Here is a 21,084-nt window from a genome sequence, read left to right as displayed (position 1 = left end):
TTCTTTTTTTCATTTCCCATGTACCTCCTTCCCCTTTTCATCCTGATGTAATTCGAAGCGCTTGAATGATCATAGACCTAGCCATCACCAAATCTGAAAAGACACGTTTAGGTGCCCTTAGGCTGGAGACAAGAATCTATTTTCACTACACTCAAGGTCTCTGAATACTCATCGCAGTATAGTTTTCGCAACATAAAACAAGGAGCCACGCATTTATTCATTTTCCTAAGCTGCTAAAGTATGTGAAGTTGCAGTCAGTATTTTTAGTGACTGTTGTTACTACTTGTGTAACAAATTTATCCCCTGCAGTTATTTATGTACTTACCAGGTAACACAAAGTGAGCAGCTAATTGTGATTTCCACTCCAACAGACTCTTCCAAACAGCCTCTCCTTGCATTCGGTGTAAATTTTTAATAAACACACTCAGTCCAATTCTGTTGGTGGATTTTATCTTTGCGCGTTGTACAGAGGGCGACTTTAGCACTGACTGGGCACATTGTCAGGCTGTGCTCTTTTACCCTTCATGTGGCTGCATGCTGGGGCAGAGGGCTGAGTGATACGTGGCTCATATTTAATGGCAGCCTTGGGTTCAGCAGGCTAAATGATGCAGGGCGAGGCGCTGTGACTTTGGGGCGTGCAGAAGTGTTGGAGGACATGGCTCTCGGACCACTCCCTATTATAGATGCTATTGATTTGTTTGATTAGATGAGTGGCAGCAAACAAAACATCATCCACCCCCCCCACAAACACACACACTCTTTCTCTCCTATAACCAATTAGCAGCTTTCTGCCGCTCTTAAATTGCTATTGTTGATTGCTAAACATTAATATTATTAGTATTTACCACAGTTATAATATAACAACCACTTACATATTGTGAACCACATGCAGATCTACTTCCTCTTCACCTCCACCCCCCTGCTGTCCTCCTCATTACATTCAGCACACAGTGAGGACACGGATCAATGGCATCCAGGCCCCTTAACAAGCCACACCACTTCCTTACCTTCTCTAATGCAAATCAGGATATTGGCTACAGATCTCCCATCAAGTGAGTGCCTATTTAATGGAGTAGGTAGGTGGCTGTTTGTGGGCTGTGCTGTCCCACAATGCCACGCATTCACAGACTCCTGGTGCAGGTTGAGTTGGCCCTAACGTAGGAAGCTAAAGGAAAGTGGTGGGGGGATAATCTGGAGAAAGGACAAGGGAGGGGGGATCAGGGACGAGTGATGTAACTTGTAGACAGCTGGGGTAAAAGAAAAGGCTGAGGCCGTGCGTGAATGAGGTCAGATGGGGGAAGCGGTTGATGTGTGCTTGTCGTTAACTCTTTAGAGGAGGAAATAAAATCAACAAGCAGCATTTTAAATCGAAGCGTCGGCTGTTAAACGCCACTACAGATGCACTGTAGCTGCTTCCATCAACATTTGTATTGGTTGGCATTGGTTGTCACTTAAAAGAAAGCAATCAATACCGCATATTTTAACTCATTCTGTGAAAACAATACAAATGCAAGAGTTTGCATGCTAGCAAAGAGCAAAAACAATCGGAAACAATAATAAAAATGGGTGGTGCACCACAAGGTGAATAGAGAAGGATGGAGCATACAGTATATCCAGCACATGACTGCTGCACTCTACAGGGGAAATGAACACCAGCCAACAGGGGAAACAAAGTGGAGAGATGGTGCAGAACATTCAAAACACTAATGATATGTAACGATTGATCTTTTCTGAGCCTTTCATCATCCTGTCTATTCCGAGGTGCTCTCCCTGTGTTTTTTGTGTACAGCAGTGTTGCTGTTCTTGCGTTTTCATACAGGAGGGTGTGGAAGTCGCAGCATGCAGACGAAAGTTTTGGTGAAACTGTGCAGAGGAAGAACTTGTTGTGGCAATAAAGCGTGGGCCAATTTTTTCCTGTCAATAGTAAAACAAATGTTGCAGCCAGAAAAATTACTCTGAGCTGAGTAAATCCCGGGCTGCTGAAATGTCCCTAACTCTCAGGAAAGAACAGCCTCATAGTGTAAACACAGACATATGCACACACACACACACACACACACACACACACTAAGAAGATTTGACAGCATGCACTCACTGTATGCTTTTATGCCTTACTGACACTGATGGAGGAAAAAAATAAAAAGCACACGGGCAGGGATTTGTCCTGTAAAGATGACACATGAGAGCCAGGGACAGGAAGAGCTTTTGGGGCGGGATGCTGCTATGATACTCACTGTTGACATGGAGCCCAAGTGTCTCAACATCGTGTCACACATGTTTCTACAACGATTTAAGGATGAGGCCATGGAAGTGCAATTTGGGTCAGCTCATTTCATTCAACATCTGGAAGAGGGGTAAGAGCTGCTTTGCAGATATAGGGAGGATGGCTGTTGGAAGGGCCACTAAGGCAGAGGGAATTCAACTGGGTTTTAATTAAGCGGATGTCCTCAAGAGACGTTTATATACCTTTGTGCGGTCTGAATTAGGCGGATGAACTTTAGAATCCCTCCCTTCAGACAGTTCATGGTAGATTCCTTTACGTGAGCCTGAGTAAAATTACCAGCATGCTAAGTTTTCCTATTATCCTGGGATCTAATCCCAGGCTCTTTACCATCTGAGTGCCTAATTGTGGTCTGCCTGTAATCCCCTTGTCTGGAGTTAGGCCAAGGCGACGCACCATGGAGTGGCAAACACAGATCTAGGTCCTGTTTACCCACCCAGCGCTCTGCCTCGAATTGTGATCAATCTGTGACGCAGAAAGCTACAAAACTAACATGGTCAGCAGTACAGCACTACTTAGTTTGGTCTCTGCTACTTTTGACTGTGCAAATTGCCTCTTCTTTAGTTTTGGAGTCTGGACGCTGCACCTTGTCCTGCACGTTACATATCATTACATTACATATCACTTAGCTGACGTTTTTAGCCAAAGCGACTTACAATAAGTGCATTCAACCATGAGGGTACACACCCTATAACAGCAAGAATCATGTTAATACAATTAGTCTTCAAAAACGTGAAACTACAAGTGCTACATGTAGTGCAATGCAATATATAAGTGCAACAAAATTAAAGTTTTTTTGGTTGATTTTTTCAGGACACAAGTGTTTCTCATTAAAATTAAACACATTTACTCCTTATAACAGATGATAATATTCTTAGAAGAACAAGTTAAAAAAGTCCATCTGTAGCTACAAATTGCAGCTTTCTATGTGTTGACACAACATGGCTGCCAGGCTGAGGAGACAGCTGTTTAGTCTGAGCGTCACTGATGGACCTCTGCTTTTCCTTGAGGAGACAAAACAGCCGACATCAGTCCATCTGCACAAGTCTGCCATTAGCAGTTCAAGGGCTAGCAGAGGCGGCAGCGGCCTTGGGCTCATCCTATCAGCCAGACAACTGGATGTAAATGCCACCTGATTGGACAGCAGATGATTTAGAGACAGATAAAAAAAAACGGACGGCATCCCTTTCAGGACGGGATCAATACAGGTCTGGTAACAGGGATTGCCAAATCAAATTTCAGTTGTTAGAAATGATTACTAGTCTTCATACAAAATGGGCAGACTTTGTGATGGGTGGGGGTGAAATTGAGCATGGTGGGGAGCGAAGTCACCCAGGGTACAAGTGATCGACTGGGTTCAGGCTGAGGCAATCGATACTGCTGAGGGCAAGAGTGTGATATGGCTCCCAGATAAGACTTTTGTGTCTTTTGGGCCTCGGTATAATAGAGCATAGATAGTATTTCCAGCCAAACACACACACACACAGACGTGCACAGAAAGGCAGACAGTCATGCACACATGCTCAACCCAAACACTCAGCCAAGCACAAATAGCACAGCACACATTCTGGAGGAACATTTAATCTTGCTCAGATTCAATATGTCCCAGGTTTTCAGACTGAGACCCAGAGAGCCCAGGCAAAAAAAAATACCTCTGAAAAAATGTCTGTGTTGAAAAATTACTTTTCTGGCCTGTACAATCCATTGTAGGACCTTTTTCCTGCAGCTTCTTTTTTGCTTCAGCACTGAAATACTGAGATAGGAGTTTCTATGTTATTATTAAGTTAGTGATGGTCATACTAATAATTGTACTATAGTACTAGTACTATTTACATTGTTTAAATAATATTATATATTATATCATTGTTTAAATGATATTATATTGTTTATAGTAATATTATCAGTATATAGTGTTAATTATTTTAACAATGTTATATGTGTTGTTACTAGTATTAAATCCATGATACAAACACCTGTCTAATCCTATATACAGTCTATGGTCTAATCCAATTAGAGATTTTTAGTTATACATTGGTACCAGTTCCTGATTGGTCAGAAATCTTGAAATCCTGCATCAATTAGTACTGCAATCAGTTTCTTAATAAGCTATTTAATAATTTTGATTAGTGAGATAACTGTAGCAAACCAAAATAAAAACAGTAGCAATCGTAGACGTTATATAAAGATGTTGGTTATGTATGTTGGTGTGTAGAAATGTCCAGTGATAGTTGCCGCAAACCTATTTCTTTACGGGAACAAATAAAGAATCTGTTTATGCAGCCAGTTGCCGTCAAATACCGGTACTACATTCTAAAGTAATAATAATAAAGTTGAATAATAAAAAATAAGATAGGAATATCAATTAGAATATCACAAGAACATCTAAATCATTTCTAATAACTGAATGTGTAATTGATGAACAATAAGATACATCATTTTACTCACCCAGTCTTGGCAAAGTTGGTCCAGTAGGTCATCACCACAGCACTGAGCATGACATCGTTCTTTGAAAAGTTACAGGGAAAAAGGTCAGTGGGACCAATCATAGGAATTCCAAAAACATAGGGCACTTCGTCCCCATGGGCGGCGTCCGACCAGGCAGGCTTCATCAGGCTCTGGCAGTGGTGGTAGAAGGCGTAAAAGTAGGTGGGAGAGCCGTAGCGAGCGTGGAGATCAGCTGTCACCACAGATGGCTCTACCCACTGGTGGTCGGTGAAGAGAGCCACCAGCGTCTTGCGCCTGGTCTCTGGATTGTCCCTGTCTGCCCAGTCTGTGTACATGAACTTAATGGTCTCCCTCAGCGTGTCCTTGCCCTCTGGGTACCCGTACAGACTGTCCACAAAGTCTGAGATGGAGAAATCAAAGTCATTCCCAGACACGCCGTCCTCAGAGTCCACCACATTCTCCACAAAGCGCAGTCCTTCGCCCTGGTTCACCCCCAGCATGATGTCATAGTTGAGGAACTCGCCCTGCTCCATCAGGATCTCTGGGTCATCGGGGATAACATCACCGTCGATTACCGGTCCAAAGGCCACGTGGTACCTCGCTGGTTGTATATCCTGCTCCACCAGCTCCCTGGAGCTCTTCTTCCTCAGACAGTCCACCATGTCTAAGGTATCCAGGACATTACAGCCCACTTTCTCCGCCAGGAGACGCGTGTACTTGACCGGCTGATAGTTCACCGCCCAGCTGGAGAGGGCTGACCCGCTCTGAATGATGGCCCTGTGGAACAGACCTGCACAAGGACAGAAGAAGAGGAGATAGGATACTGTTTAGTGTATCGTCATACTAATGGAAATAATTCAGTCACGTGCTACTACATGAAAGTTGTTAATTTTGTTGCTGCCATGATCAAAAGGGCGCTGTCAGCTCCACAGCTGATAAGAATAACAAAGGCCAGACAGAACAAGTCCTTGTTGCCACACAGAACAATAATGGAATCATGGCTGTGATAATGAATGTGCAGATGGCCTGGTCTCACAGACAGCTCGCAGACAGAGAAGGGAATAAGCTTCCTGTCTGTCATTTTCCCTTCTTCCATCTATCTCTATATGCTCACTCTGTAATAGTCCCTGGGTGTTTTTATGGAGCAGATGCTGCCAATGTGGATCCGTAGGGTTTGTTGCAAATAGTGGACACAGGAAAACTGGCAAACGAGACACTACCAAACCAAATTTGAATTAATTCCCTCGTCTAAAATGCAGAAAGAGTCCAAGATAAGTATTCTTGAGTATATGAACCCTGGGTGCCCATGTCCTCCTTCTGCTAATGTGCTTTTCAAGGTAGCCGTAATTGGATGAACCTGAAACACTGCAATTATAGACACAGATGCTCCTTTTCTGCAGACGCACGCACGCATGCAAGCACATAGACAGACAGACAAACACACGCGCACACACACACACACACACACACACACACACACACACACACACACACACACACACACACACACACAGACAGACAGACAGACAGACACACAGACACACAGGGAGCACCTCTGCATCAGTTATGCTGTGTGTAAGTTAAGTCTTTTTTTTGTGTGTACCTGAAAGACCACTAAATTTTAAAGGAGTTTGTGGGTGGATTGCTATAAATATAGCTCGACTCCTACTCCCTACATTTGCAGAGGGAATGGATGCTGTGCAAATTCTCCCTGCAATACAATGCAACACGGTGCCACACAGTGAAAATAACAGAGCTCATCAGTACACCACAGTTTACTGTTTGTGATGCACGGAAATAGACACATGTTGCACAAAGAATCAACAGGCCTGTGGTTCTAGGTGGGTGTTTGATGTGTGTGTGTGTGTGTGGTGAACACTTCTACAAGTGTGATGGTGGGGGGCTTTTACAAATTAAATTACATTTCAGCTGCAGAGCAATATGAAAGAAATCTGAAATGACTTTTTCACCACGAGGAACCAGATCCCAAATAACAAACATCATTTCCTCAGGAATAATTGAATCGCGTCCCCTTTAGAAAAAATCCTCCGTACTATCAGTAAAGTGAAGGCGACTTCTCCTCTATCTCGACTAGGCCCTCCTCACATCATCGCCTATCCCTCGTTGTCTCTGCGCTGACAGCCACTCATCTGTCCACCTGATACAGTTTTTGAGTTCGCAAGTGCTGTTCTGCCAATCTCTTAGAGATTCAGAGGCTAAGCTCCCGGCACTTTACCCTGCTGCTTTATTGCACGTGGCACCATCACTGCCACAGTTCAGGGGTGTCCACTGAAGTCATGATATTGAAAATCACAGCGGGTGAAACACTTCTGAAATGGCACACATAAAAGATAGAAAAACAGATTGTCATTAGATGACTCTGCATTGAAGACCAGCAGCAAAATGCGCAGGCACGCAGTCACAGTTTGTGATATTTCAGCATCAGTGTGGGTGGCTGTGTTGAAGTCTTTTGTGTTTATGAGGTAAACAGCAGAGTTAAGTGTTAGATATATCACTTTGGTAGTCTTAATCAGAGGCGGCGGGGGGCTTATTTCTTCTTGGCGAAGATGAAGTGTTTATTTACAGAGCTATTTACATTTATTTGTTTGCAAGTTGTAAGTAGAATTAATGTGTCTGGGTGAGTGAACTGTGAAATGTTTCTGTGGTGAGCATGTTTACTGGTATGAGCCACAATTTGTGTATTTGAACAACAATTTTCTTCGGGGTCTGAAAGCAGCTGTTGACAGTAAAGATCTCAATATACATGTCTGCACACAAGTTTTCAATTTAACCTCAGCACGAGAAATCGTGTTTGGTTTTCTGTGTTTCTGTATCGTGTGCCATCCTTCTAAAGTGGATGGAACTATTGGCTCTCTGCGGCCCTGCCCCGACACTGCCCTTCCAGCCGTCCTGTGTCTCTGCAGGACGGTGGCCTGTGCCGAGTCCCAGGGAGAGGAAGCAGATGTCGAGGGTTTCAAGGCACTTGAAAGAATTAGAGGGGCAGTGGCAAGATGAAAGATGGCCGCGCTGACGCAGGGATGGAGGGGGAAGGGGGGGGCTTAATCCTGCCGTCCCTCCCTCCTCCTCCTCTTCCCTCCCTCCCCTCACTCTTTAGTGGTATTGCCTCTCTTCACATCTCAACTCAGATTGCTCTGTGCAGACGGAGTCGGTCATGGTGCAGGGAGTCTGTCCTGAATCCCAATGCCGCCAGCCACGCCACAGCCACTTTCTAAATGTCTTTGATCAGAAGTTTCTGTAGGAGGAACGTTTGCCAGCAGAGCAGTTACTGTGATTGCCAGGGCAATTTGACAGACATATGTATATCAAATCCGTTTGTCGTAATTGAGGAGAGCGGCTCGAATGGAACTCATTCCGTCACCCCGGCCCACAGATGGCCCAGCTGCTGAGGAGCCTCCAGCCAGGTTGACGCATCTTGATTTATCTCCAGCTTTTGGTTGATGAAAGGCAGGAAGAGTGACTGTGGCTTTACTATTGTTTGTGGAGAACGTATAAATCCAGCGCACACGAGCTGTCAGTGGACCAATAAATATGTATTAGAGCTGCGTTTGATGAGCCCCACTGTGGTAGGAAGCTCACTGGGGAAGGTCAGAGAGAGAGGAGAGAAGAGCACAGGCTCCATCACCCACTGAGGGAAGCCACTAATTATCCACACTGGGAGGCCGGTGTACATGGATGTGTGTGTGAGTGCATGTGTTTTTGTACAGACTTTGATTGATAAACCGCAGCCATGATGAATAGACCGACAGATGACCGGCATCACCATGATGATTATGATGTTGTTGTGAGTTCAGTGTCTTTTTAGTGAAGTAAGTCAATATCCAGGACGGATTAAAGAGAACGAGCGTGATGCAACACTATCAACATGTGTGTCACATTCATATCTAGCATGTTATACTTTGTGAAAGCAACAGATAGCCCAATCATTATCTGCCTGTGTTGACATGCAAGAACCCGACACCAAAACTGTGAGCAGATCCATCAAACCATAACGTTGCTGACAGATTGAGGTCACACTGAATTATGACTGGAGCTCTGAGGTAATCACTCATTGGGCTCCTGCTAAAATGCTGTCGAGTCGCCCTGCAGCCGCCTCCACGCCGCTATTTTCCCGACCTCGACCGCGCTGCCCCCTCACCAGACACCTGTTAAATGGGCATGCGGTTCAGGCCCTGGATTGGTGGAGTAGCCTGTGGAGATAATTTAGCGCTGATGGGCAGAAGGGGATAAAAAAAAAAGAAGCTTGACCTTGAGGGTGTGACAACCAACGAATAGGTTAGAGATTCACAATCCACACACAAACATCCCCACAGGCAAGTAGGGTTGGGTATCGTTTGGGTTTTTTCTCATACTGGTCCTAAATTGATACTTTTAAAATGGTACTGGTGCCTAAACAGTGCCAGAGCACAAGGCAGTGGTCAAACTTAAGGCTTTTTTCCTTACTAAAGCAAATTGGAAATTTAAATTCCACATTCTAACCATCAAAAGTTTAGATGACTTGACTTAAATATACAAATATAAATAAGTGCAAAACATCTAATGAATTCACGTAATTAATTTCGGTGCCTGAGATATGTACTGAAATAGTTGCTCCACTAGCCTACTTATCATTACATTTAACTGTAATGACAACACACAGTCTCCATGGCCCTAGCAGCACGCACCGTTGGCCTTCATTAATGAGATTTTTTTTGAATGTCATTTTGTGAGTTTGCACTTATTTACATTTGTATATTTCTGTTAAGAATATTTTAAACTGTTAACAGTTAATGTTATTTCAATTTCCGATTAAAAAAAGCCATCCTCAACAGTTGTCTGCTGCTTTTTAAACCGTTGAACCGTTTTTAAAAGTATCCTTTTATCTTTTAATTTTTTTTCTCAGATAAAACCGAATGCTAGTTACCACCAGAGTTATGTGCAGTATTAACAAGGCACATGATGTTTCTGTCGCGTGTAAGCTGGGCAGCTATTTCAATACGTAGCTCATACTTTGTGATTCAACCCTACACATCAGTTAAAGCCACAACTTGACAACCACAATAATGATGAATCGCTGATATTAACGAGCCAGTGCTGCATCACTGTATTGAGAGAGAGAGAGTAACATGACATGGCTGAGCTTTGGATCACTGCTAATGTATTACGTGGCAAATATGCGCATGTGAGTGTTAGGTTGCTGTTAATGGACAAGGATGTTCTGTTGGTGTTGATGCCAGTAAGCACCATAATTGACTGTACTTTGTAATCTGTAACAGATGGCAAAAACCAACGAGGCATCAGCGGTGAGTTTTATCAGTCTGGCCCTCAGATATATGCGAGTGTAAAATGTATCCTGCAAAACTACGACAACCTTAACAATGTCATCCAAAAAGAAAAAAGAAATAACTAAAGATGACATTAACGAGACATCGATCAGATGACCTTGAAAGTTTGGATCGGCTGAATCTCATTTTATAGGTTGGTAATTAATTTTCTTAACAATATTCCACATGACTTTAAGAGCTAATGGGAGGAAAATATGTAAAGCAGCAAAATCTTATCTAAATTCCTCTCATATGCATAAAAGACCTTGCAATAGAGAAGTAAAGTGGCCACAGGGACGTGTCTTTTTCTCTCTTTTTTCCCTGCCATAACTCCTCCTAGATCTTGTACTTACTTTTTCCTCGCCTTCAGTCCTTCCCCTGCTTGGTTTTCCTATCTCTCACTCTCACTCTATCCATCGCTCTCCTCGTCTCTTTTTTCTGAGGGACCACGCTGATTCCCTCCCTGCTGATTATTAGACATAAGCCTGCGTTCAGCGAAGCCTGAATCCTCTGAGCCATCTTACCTCCGCCATCTCCTCACTGCAAGCAAATCTCCACAGACTTGTGGACTATGCGGAGCCCCCTCTGTTGCAAACATTTCTCTGCATCTCCAGTCAAACTAGGCTAGTGCTCAGTTGGACACACTCAATAAATGTTGCGCTGCTTCTTTCTTGCTGCATTTCACTCCAGCTCTTATTTTCTTTCTCTCTCAGTGCAGTTTTTGTCCTCATCTGCTTCCATGAATCCACAGTTTTTTTTCCAAAAGGTAAAAATACATATGAAGCAGGCTATTCCCATCTGAAATACTTAAAGCCAGCTGCAAGATGAATACTTAAAACATTTTCCTAATTGTACAACCATGGCCACTACGCAGTCACATAACACAGGGTTAAAGCTGCTGTCTCCATGGCTACAGCCTACAGTACCACGGGCTGCATCCACTTAAACACAAGTGCCTCTGGTCTGATCATGCATTAGTCCATGGATAATTTCACATTGGTCTGGCAGCCCTGAAACAACACCTACATTATTTCTTCTCTTCAATTAAATTTTCCACCAAAACATTGAACGTGTCAGGTTTAGACCGATTAATGCCGAAGGAATCGGAAAAAAATTGCGAGCCGTAAGGCTGTAGATGTGTCATCGAATACACTGGATTCTCTCTGGCTACAGGGAGATACTATAAGTTAAAGCACAAGAGAATCCAGGCAGCAACATAGTGCCTGGATGCTGTGTGCATGCGTGTGAGAGCATTAATCCTAGTAAGACTGTACTACTTGTTTGCTTAAACATTAAAAAGGAAACATGATATAAAAAAGAGTTGAACTGTTTGATTCAGTGAATGCACTATTTGTCTTCTTGCTCTTTTATGCCTGTAACTATTCTTGCTACCTGCAGCTTTACATGTTTCCTCTGAACCAGATTTACTCTGCACTGATTTCATAACAGATGATCCAACAGGGTGGCTGCCAAAGAAGCTGCATATTCCTCCCAGAAACAGAGCGCTTTGTTTATAGCGTGGATCAGGAAACACAAGTGCACCATTTCCTAATTTCTGTACAAGAGTCTTTCGAACATCCCGGGAGGTGTCGTAGCAATATTTGAGAGGAAGAGCAGTGGGCTTCTGAATCACCCGCTTTTCAGTAATGTCCATATAGAGGCAGTGTCTGAGAGGCCTGTGTTTTCATCTGTCAGTGTGAGACATGCTTCATGCCAGCCCTATATAATGTTGTTTGAAGCTGTTGGTCTTCTGCTCCGGCCTCTGTAGAGACCGCCTGCTTGCCTGCTGGCTGTGGTTTAGGCCAGATAAAGAGTTTGATCCATGAGGGTGGATGGAAGGAGGAGAGAAGGAATGGGAAACCAGAACAGAGAAGACAGGGAAGAAACAAAAAAGGGTGGAGTAGGAGAGACAAGAGGAAGGCAGAGGAAAGGTGTGAGTGAAGGAAAGGGTAGGTCATAGCGGGAGGCAAAAGGGAAGGAAGGGGAGAGGAAAGGTGGATAAAAATGACCCCATTGACAGGCTGTACCCAGGTTCCAGGATCAATGTGCTTCTGGGCCCGGCGAGTGTGATATCTCCCACTAAACACGACATGACATCCACTGGTCAATACCACACACTCCAGGCCTCATCATCACACGCACGCCGGCCTCCAGCTTACTGCAGGCACAGCACGGCTTCTAACCACAGGCACGCACACCACACCTGAGTCAAACAGCATTTGCAGACTAATTCTCCAAATTGAATTCAGCCTGGGATTGAGCGTGGGTGGGGTTTACTACATTGTGAGTTTTTAGATTATAGCATTTGTTATAACAAAGCAGATGAAGCAGAAAATTCCTCACTGTGATTGTCTTAAGTTTTTGGTGCCTCTGTCTTGTGTTGTTCGGTATACTACAAATTGGATCTGGCTCTCACAGCAGCATAAAACTGCTATTTATTTGAAAATAATATGTGATCCAGTTATAGGGCCCACAGACATATGCGCGTGCAGGCATAAATGGGCCTGTATCCACTCACCTACTTAGAACCATCTTATAACACTTAATTGAAGGTTAGGGCAGCTTTTAAGTACTTTGCCGTTGCCAGAAAAGTGTTAGGGTGAGTGTTTGATGGATGAGGCAACCACAGGGTGAAAGTAGGCTCTCTTTTCTGCAGCTGACATTTAGGAAATGATTAAGTCAAACTTTATGTTCCTTGGAAAATTGGACAAAAGACACAAAATACATGCAATCTCTATCTAAAGCCCCTTTCCCACTGGTCAAAAAACCCACAAACATTTGGCTTTTGTCTGCAATGGGAATGGATTCAATCAGCATTAAGTCCCGGGTCAAATGACTCTGCAGTACACACAGGTCTTGATCAGCTCTGGCTCTGATTGGCAGTGATGGAAACTGGACTGCCATTATTTGTAGAGACCATGCTGTGAGAATGCCCCTCAGTTTTTTGTGCTTTTGTGACGCTATAAATGCCACATAGTGATGTACCCGCATTAAAAAAAAAACCACGTTTTCCTGCTTATTTTGGTATAAATACAGGCATGATAAATTTAGAAATCTTGTCTGTCTGTGGCTTGCATATCTTGAGATATCTGATTCACTCTCGGTGTTTGTTGTTCTGTCGAGCTTCACTGAACTTTGAATAAAGAGATGAACAGCTCTTTGTGCAGCAGTGGCCGTTCAGCTTCAGGGTTCTGTGGACTGAGTCCAGCAGCAGATCTTTACTTGCTCAATTACTGCAGGTCACTTTTGCAGTTTCAGAAGGAGAAGCTGTGACCAGCATCACCACAGGACAAACACACTGCCCATTCCTACCGACATTGTTCACATCAGTGTCGGTTTCACCAAACTCTTTAAACTATGCAAACTTGTCGCTCCTTTCAGAATGATGCGTACCACCTGTTTGTGAAATCTGGTCATTAGCATAATCAACATCCTTAAAATTGCCGTATCACAATTTAGCAGATGAGTCTATAATCATATTAGAGGACCCACAACAATTAGACAATGTTAATAGTGCATCTGTTAATGATGTTACATCAGAGCACTGCAGTACAATGACTGTAATACAGAGGTAATGGTTTTTAGCATCTTTATGTTTGATTTGTAAAAAACATAATTCTAAAGCAAAGCTGTCCGTGATTAAAATGCTCGGCTGTCGAGGGGACAACAATCATTTAGATATTAGACTGGAGAATATTCCGGCCTACAGTAGGTGATGATACTGGATAGTGATCTGAATTAAGACCCTGAGGCAGTGAGAGGAGTGAGAGAGTTGTCCTGACAACTACTGAAACGCATAAGCTGTTGTGACAAAATGTAAAAAAAAAGAAATCTCTCGGTAAACAGGGAAGCCATGATGGTGATGATGAGGATACAATGAATATTAATTATGCATTCACTTTGTCATATATATTTTATTTGTCAAATCAATTTCAATATCGTATTTACAAATATGATATTTACAATCTACTATTTTTCATAAAGGCAATGTCTTGTACTACAGGTCTGTGAATTTAGCTCATACTTAAGCAAAAATTTGAGAAAATTGCAGAATGCTAAAAATTCTTCTAAATTCCACACATGTGCCACTTAAGAACAAATCTGTTTTCACAACTGGATCTGGCACGAGATCCATTGTTATTATGGCTCTTTAATGCACTGAAACTAGGGCATAAAAATGCCCTTTATTGCACTCATGTTTTTTTGGGACGTTAACTGTGCATCCCCATGACTACGCATCCATGCACGTGCCCACACCGAATTGATTTCTCTCCTTTTCTCACTTGGCATCCTCCCCTACCAAGCCAGGAGAAACACAGAGAGCCAGCACACTGAATTTCTTCCCTTGCACTCATGCATGTGTCACTAATGCAGCAGTGTCTGAAAGGCAGAGAACGCTATCTCCGTGTCCTTCTATCGCTGTAGCTTTTTGTGCTGTGGCATTCGGGGCGGAATTCACCCATCTCTCTCTACGCTGCTGCAGTGCCTAGATTGGCCTGATAGCTGTGTGCACATAACAACAACACACACTGTCAGCGAGCCTTGACTAGGCTTCGGTGTGGAAATGGGAAGAATAATGAGTTATTACAGGGTTATCTATGTGCATCTCCATGTCATGACTGTGTAAGCAGCTCTGCTAATCTCATTAGATGAGACAACTTGTTAGAGATGTTTTCTGATTTCCTCCCTCTTCTCCTACTGTGTCCACAAATAGATTTCAGATCAGTGGGTTGAGATTAAATGACTTGTGATTTTAACCGCCACAGAAACTGGTTTACATGGGAGAGCCGTGCGAGCGGCTGCTGTGTGGTAACTGTGAGAAACATCTGACTCCTGTTGTTTCTAAATATATTCACCATGTTTTACACCCCATCTGCATTGTATAGCAGCCCCAGAGCTGGCTTCATTTTTATATATTCAGCGAGCAGTGACAGCCGGAGACAAAGAACGCGCTGACTTCAAGGAAGCAAAGCTCCATAAGTACAAATCAGATGTAAAACACGTCTGGCATGGGCGGGTCAAATATATAAGTCACACACACAAATATGACAATCCAGCCATGAAATGTGGAAGGATGGGATGCTTCTATTATTGGCGACATCTTGCCTGTCACAGCCAGATGGGATGGCTGAAACTCATTTTTGGGCCAGGGAAAGCCACAGAGAGGGCGCAGTTGCATTTGTGACAGACAAATTATCGCAAGGGGTGTACACCCCCCTGAGGGGAATCAGAGGGATTCAGAGCAAAGAAGGAGAGAAAGAGTGACACAGAGGCAGGGAGGGAGGGGGGGAGAGAGAGGGACCTCAGTCTGAGTGCCTAAGTCTTGCAGAAACAAATTAGCTGTGAGCTGTAAGGGTATGGGAGGTGAAACTGAGATGGATACGCACATCCCGGCTAAAGGCAGGAGGTGGGTGGAAGCTTACTGCTTACCCCAGCCCTTTTCATAGTCTTCCAGTGCAGCAGATCACGAGCTTACAAGCCTTTGAGTCTGGTTCAGAAAAGGATATGTCCCCGTTACATCTGATTGTAGCTCCAACACAAAGGCAAACAATGTGCGTGGTGCTCATGTGCACACTGAGCACAAACATGTTGGCTTAGCTGCACATGTGCATCCTTTAAATATCAAATGTTTCTCGAGGGAAGTTCAATCCCACTCTGGCTTACACAGAATATACCTATAGGCAATGTCTCATATATGTACATTGCACAACCTACCCACATAAATGACACCAGCGTGCATACACACATACACACGCACACACTCATATAACTCAGGAAGCTCATTAGGCACCACACACAGAGCTCCTAGTAGGTAGCAACCTTTTTTCTCTGACCAAGAACATCAACAACTCTTTTAATATAAACCCCCATTAATGAACTAGAACTAGAAGCGATGATAGAAAAAAAAATACTCCCCTTGATGTGCTGTAATTCCTGCTCCCCACTCGAAATTATATTGCTCTTCCTATTAGAAAGACTCTCCCTATTACCGATGCCTTTTAGGGTCAGTGGTCACACCAGCAGCAGCAGCAGCGTCCAAGCTGATTAACTATTGTACCAGGCATGAATGTGCGAGGCCGGGCATTGGCTCCGACAGCGTAAACATATTCTCCTAGCTGTGCCTATGTCACTCTGCGCGCTCCTCTCTCGCAGCGTCTGACACCACTGTTCCCAGCTCTGTCCATTGTGCCAGTAGCCCTGCAGCCAAAGACTTCACAAGCTCGGTCTAATTCAAGGCGGCACACCATGCAAACAGCGGACAAAAATAGGATGGATACGTGTCGCCTTCGCCTTCGCCCTCATTCTCGGGCACACATTAAAGATTGAGGGAGAAACTCAGGGTGTGGGGCGGAACGGCACCGCGGACGTGATCCCTGCACCTGACTGTGGAATCACTCTCTCTGTACCCTCTTTGTGGATGTATTGAGTGCGTGTGTGCTTCTATATGTACCTGTGTACCAGTGACCTGTATGCTGAGAGGCTCAGTAGAGAGAGAGAGAGCGGCACTGTCACAGCAGCCCATCCCCGGAGAGCACTATGTCTGCCTCCCCTGCCTCATGCTTCATACTGTAAACTCCCATTGAGTCAATTACTGTGGCACGCACTTTAGCCACCATGGCCACTTACTGTAAGTGGACGTTGAGACAATTGGGTTATGACATGTCCTGCCTTACAAAACGCTTGGAAAAGTTCCATTGGCAGCAGCAGCGCCCTGAATATCTCCTGCAACAAATCAAGTCAACTGGAAATCCCAACAATTAAGAGCTATTTGTGCCGCCTATCCGAACGCAGCATTCGGCCACTGAGCATTGATCTGCTGCAGAAACTAATCTGAATCAATCCATTCTAAAGTTTTTATTCCAATAAGGAAATACACAGAGCTGCTGAGATGTTGACTTTAGTAATAAAGATTAAAAATGTGTTGACCGAAGGCTTCATCAGTCTGAGATCCTTCATTTCTGCCTCCTCTGAACAAAAGCATGCTGACTACACATTTATGTGCGCTACAAACTAGAAAATATATCTTAGCGAGACAAACAGACAGACATATGGATGAACTAAGCCGCCGACATCTATCCTCATTGTGTCACAGACGGAGGGAGGGGGAGGAAAAAAGGGGAGGTCATGGGAGGATAAGAGAGAGGGAGGGTGGGGGGCAAAAGGAAAAAGACGACTCTTAAAATTCCTCTGTGGGTGCTATTGTCCCAGGAGAGTATTGAAGGCAGGCAAAGGCTCTGCACAGGAAAATGGAACTCGGCATGCTAACTGTGACTTTGCATTCATTGTGAGGGAGACATGAGCATCTCAATGCACAGGGTGACTCATGCAACCGTTTCATCTGCGATACGCGCCGGTTTTGAGCTCAGACACAAAGACTCTGAAATGATATCAGAATAAGATTTGGTTGAATTAAATTTCCCAACGCCCAGACGTTTCTATATGGGTAAGGAAAATACTTTGCATTCATCACGGGAGTGGAAAGACAACTAGTTTCTTCCTGATCTAGATTTGTCATCAATAATCAGATTTTCTATTCAACTAAAGAAGATCAGAAATAATTGTGTTATTTTGTTGTTCAGTGGGGTTTATTTTTATGAACATTTAAGCCTCATGTGGAGGAGAAACAACTTTCTGATCTAGTCCGCAGCTACGACGGCTCGATGGCTTTCGGAACAGTTTGCTCAAAGTATTTTCATTTAACTGTGTTTTGCACGGCTCTGCCACCCTTCTATAGGGTCATATTGGCTTATGATGCTCTGCAACTGTGAGTAAATATAAGCTTGTATATTAGATTTGGGGCCTGAGATGAAATCTAATTTCTGTGAGCTCAGCGAGAGAGATTGCTTGCTGATACACATCCACACAATCCAAGGCCACATCTGGCGGGCTCCATCAAATATACATGAACCTCAGGAGATCATGATATGGCTGCACTCCCAAGTCCACAACACAGTTTTGTTCTTGGAAAAGTGTTTGATAGCGATGCCGACATTTACTTTGATATTTACTCAATTTGCGCCGATAAACACGACGAGACATCGATCGTTTGCTGACGTCTCGGTTACTGTCCGATCTCATGAGGACACTGAGGACTAAGAGGTGAATATTGTAATATTGTAAAAGGGCCATAAAGCACAGAGATGACTTGTTAGTGAGAGTTAATTTCAGTTATTGGTGTAGGCAGCTGATAACAGATTGATAGTGTCACAAACCATAATGGAAGGTAATTAATATCTTTTGTGCACATCTCCATCTGGTACAACCGCACATATTGTAGTTTCAGATGGGACAAAAAAAACAATGAAGACAGAAAACATCTCAATGTCTGGCGCTGTGTCAACCTCATTTCAGACCAGCCGGCCTAATAACACGGACTATATACATTCCCATTTCGTAGCAGCTCTGCTGCCGGTTTTCCATTTTGGCAGGACAGCATGAAGTGTATTTTTACCTCCCCGTCAAGCTCTGAAAAGGCCAAATGGGTAGTGGTGGACAGTTTCTTCACCACTTCAATGCCTAAAATTGTGTTGGCTGCTTACAGTGCAGCGGTGGTGCAGGGAGTAAAACGCAGAGTGACAGGCCGAGGTCCCGGCGCAAGGGCAGAGAGCTGTGAGCTGAGCTATGGTGAGGAACAGTGCGTCCCTGCCCTGGCAGCCTCATTCACTATTTATTTGTGTGTCTCTTTTTGTGTGTGAGTTGCGTGCTGCCATGCTTGCCGTTGTCGTTGTGTTTGCTTATGGTGTGTGGGTCATTGTGTGTATACACATGCCTGCATTCTGGTGAACTTTTTCGTGCCGCTTGTGGAGCTGTGCGACCGAGTCACTGAGGTAAGAAAGGCGTTCAATACTTGCCTTTTCCGCCTCAGCAGTCACACTTAAAGATTATCAGTGTTTTATATTCAAGCCAAGCTGTACGTATCAGCGGAGAGAAAATACAAAAGGAAAGAAATAATATTATGGTCGTGTGAGACCGTGCACTGTCTCCTCTCATGTTTTTTGCCCATTTGTTCATGGTAACATGCCTTTCACTGCAATCTGTCCGTTCTCATATCTTCCTCTATATTCTCTCCTCTCTGTTGTGTCTCTTGCTGCCAGTGCCAGTAGGCACACAGCTGTAGCCACATGAAATCCCCCGGAGTGGGAGAATATGTGGACTTACATGTACACATGGCCTCTGCGTGTGTGTATTTGTGTGTGTGTGCCTGTATGTGTGCGGAGCTGAGCTAAGGTGAGCCGAGCAAGAAGGTGGGGAGGGGGCTGTTTACACAGGCCAACCTATAATGATAGTCAATCCCAGAGGTCTGGACCTGTTATGGCCACTGCTGCCTGTGTGTGTATTCCAGTATTTGTGCTCATTCATACATGTTTGAGCAGTATCGCTGTGAGTCTGGTGCAGTGTGTGTGTGTGTGTGTGTGTGTGTGTGTGTGTGTGTGTGTGTGTGAGAGTGTTTGAGTGTGAGTGTGACTGAGTGTGCTTGTCTATCAGTTAGACTGCATACTGGCACGCTCCACTTTCTCAATGTCAAGCTAACACACATTCAACAGCAACTAATGTCACAACACTTGGCACATGTTTCACCCACAGACATTCTTTTCCAGCTCACATTCAGAGTGGCACAACCAACTCTATAGATAGCATGAATGTAATTGTCAGCTCCCATCACTACCTGACGACTTGACACAGGTCTGGTCTGTCACCTACAGCTCAGTCAGAGTCTAAAGGTCCAAGATAACTTTTCTTTTCAAAAGAAATGACATATCAAGTCATTTTCATGATACTCATGATCCGAGTATTACTGTCTTTGTATATGGGGCAGATATGGGGATAATGAGTGTACAGTTTATTTGGCTTTTATCATAGAGCACATTATTAAATAAATAATAAATGACTGCTGAGTATCATTTAGCTGCTTTAGTATCAGGGTCTTGGTTTTGTGTACACTTGATCAGTGTGACACGGTCATGTCTTATTGTGACACTTGACAATAACAGAGAAATGTCAGTAAAATCATCTGCTGTGAAGTAAGTAATTCTCATGTTTCTTTCAGTTTGAATGGAACCATAATGATATTTATTGAGATACAGTGCAGATGTGGACAAATTAAACTACGAAACTGATAAAAAATAAAATAAATAATCAGACATGAATACCTGTAATCTAGCAAATTAAATAAATGACAACCCAAGGTGCTTCTTCAAATAGATACGAAAATGTTTTAAGAGCCAAATTGACAAAGAACATTCTGGCTTATTTATTTGCAACATTGCATCTTCGACAGTTTCTCTCTGAGTGTATGTCATTATATCCCCTGTCCTCAAATGAAAAGATGCAAGACTGAGAGTGTTTCTTAAAAAAGATGTTAATGAATAAACATGTTTTTGCACACAGAAGCTCTGTCTGCACATCCTGGTTGTCTTATCACAGGTGACAATATTTTGTATTCTGTGTGTGCTGTTCCAGAGCACATTTGCACATGACAGCAGAGCCTACGGTCGCTGTCATTTACTGTAAATAGCTTAGAGCATATCAATTCTAGCACACATTGATTTCTGTCACTCTCCCCCCACGTTGCTGTGCACTTTGTGTGTGTGTATTTCTGTGTGGGGGAATGTTTGCGAGTAGCCTTTGTTAATTCAATGAAGTACTTCCACGATAACATGTTTTCCTGTTTGAATTTTAATCAAACATGGGCCGCCCTCTTTCAGCCAGGAATGGGGTTTGGCTTTGACAAGGGTGCAGTGTTTTTTGGCTCAGAACGGTAGCTGTTCTCATGAACACCATCAGATATGCACAGTGCCATCTCTGATGTCGCAGCTCTCCATCCCGCTCGCCAGCTCCATCAGTTTTGACACAGAGAAACAGACTTGTGCTTTTGGGTTTCTGACACATTATGGGAGTACAATCTAGAGTGTTTGAATAATTTAACATTGTACTGCTTGGGGGAAATTTGAAAAGAAAAGAAGAAAACACCAAACTAACCCCTTCTCTTTTTAGAGTTTGAATTTTACAGCATCATCCATCTGTCCTCTAGGATTC

General features: G+C 43.6%; 1 protein-coding gene across 4 annotated transcripts in view; it reads right to left on the bottom strand.

Annotated features, from left to right (window-relative positions):
• Window positions 1-21,084, bottom strand: part of nlgn3a (neuroligin 3a) — a 121,446-nt gene that overhangs the window by 10,560 nt on the left and 89,802 nt on the right. For all 4 annotated transcript variants that reach the window (XM_020080986.2, XM_069531410.1, XM_069531411.1 and 1 more), the window contains one exon: window positions 4,727-5,516. In XM_020080986.2, coding sequence (XP_019936545.1) covers window positions 4,727-5,516 — 790 coding nt within the window. The remainder of the gene's footprint in view (window positions 1-4,726; window positions 5,517-21,084) is intronic.

This window comes from Paralichthys olivaceus, chromosome 9 (genome assembly GCF_024713975.1).
Source record: "Paralichthys olivaceus isolate ysfri-2021 chromosome 9, ASM2471397v2, whole genome shotgun sequence".
Lineage (NCBI taxonomy): Eukaryota > Metazoa > Chordata > Actinopteri > Pleuronectiformes > Paralichthyidae > Paralichthys > Paralichthys olivaceus.
This window is presented reverse-complemented; position numbering and strand designations above follow the sequence as displayed.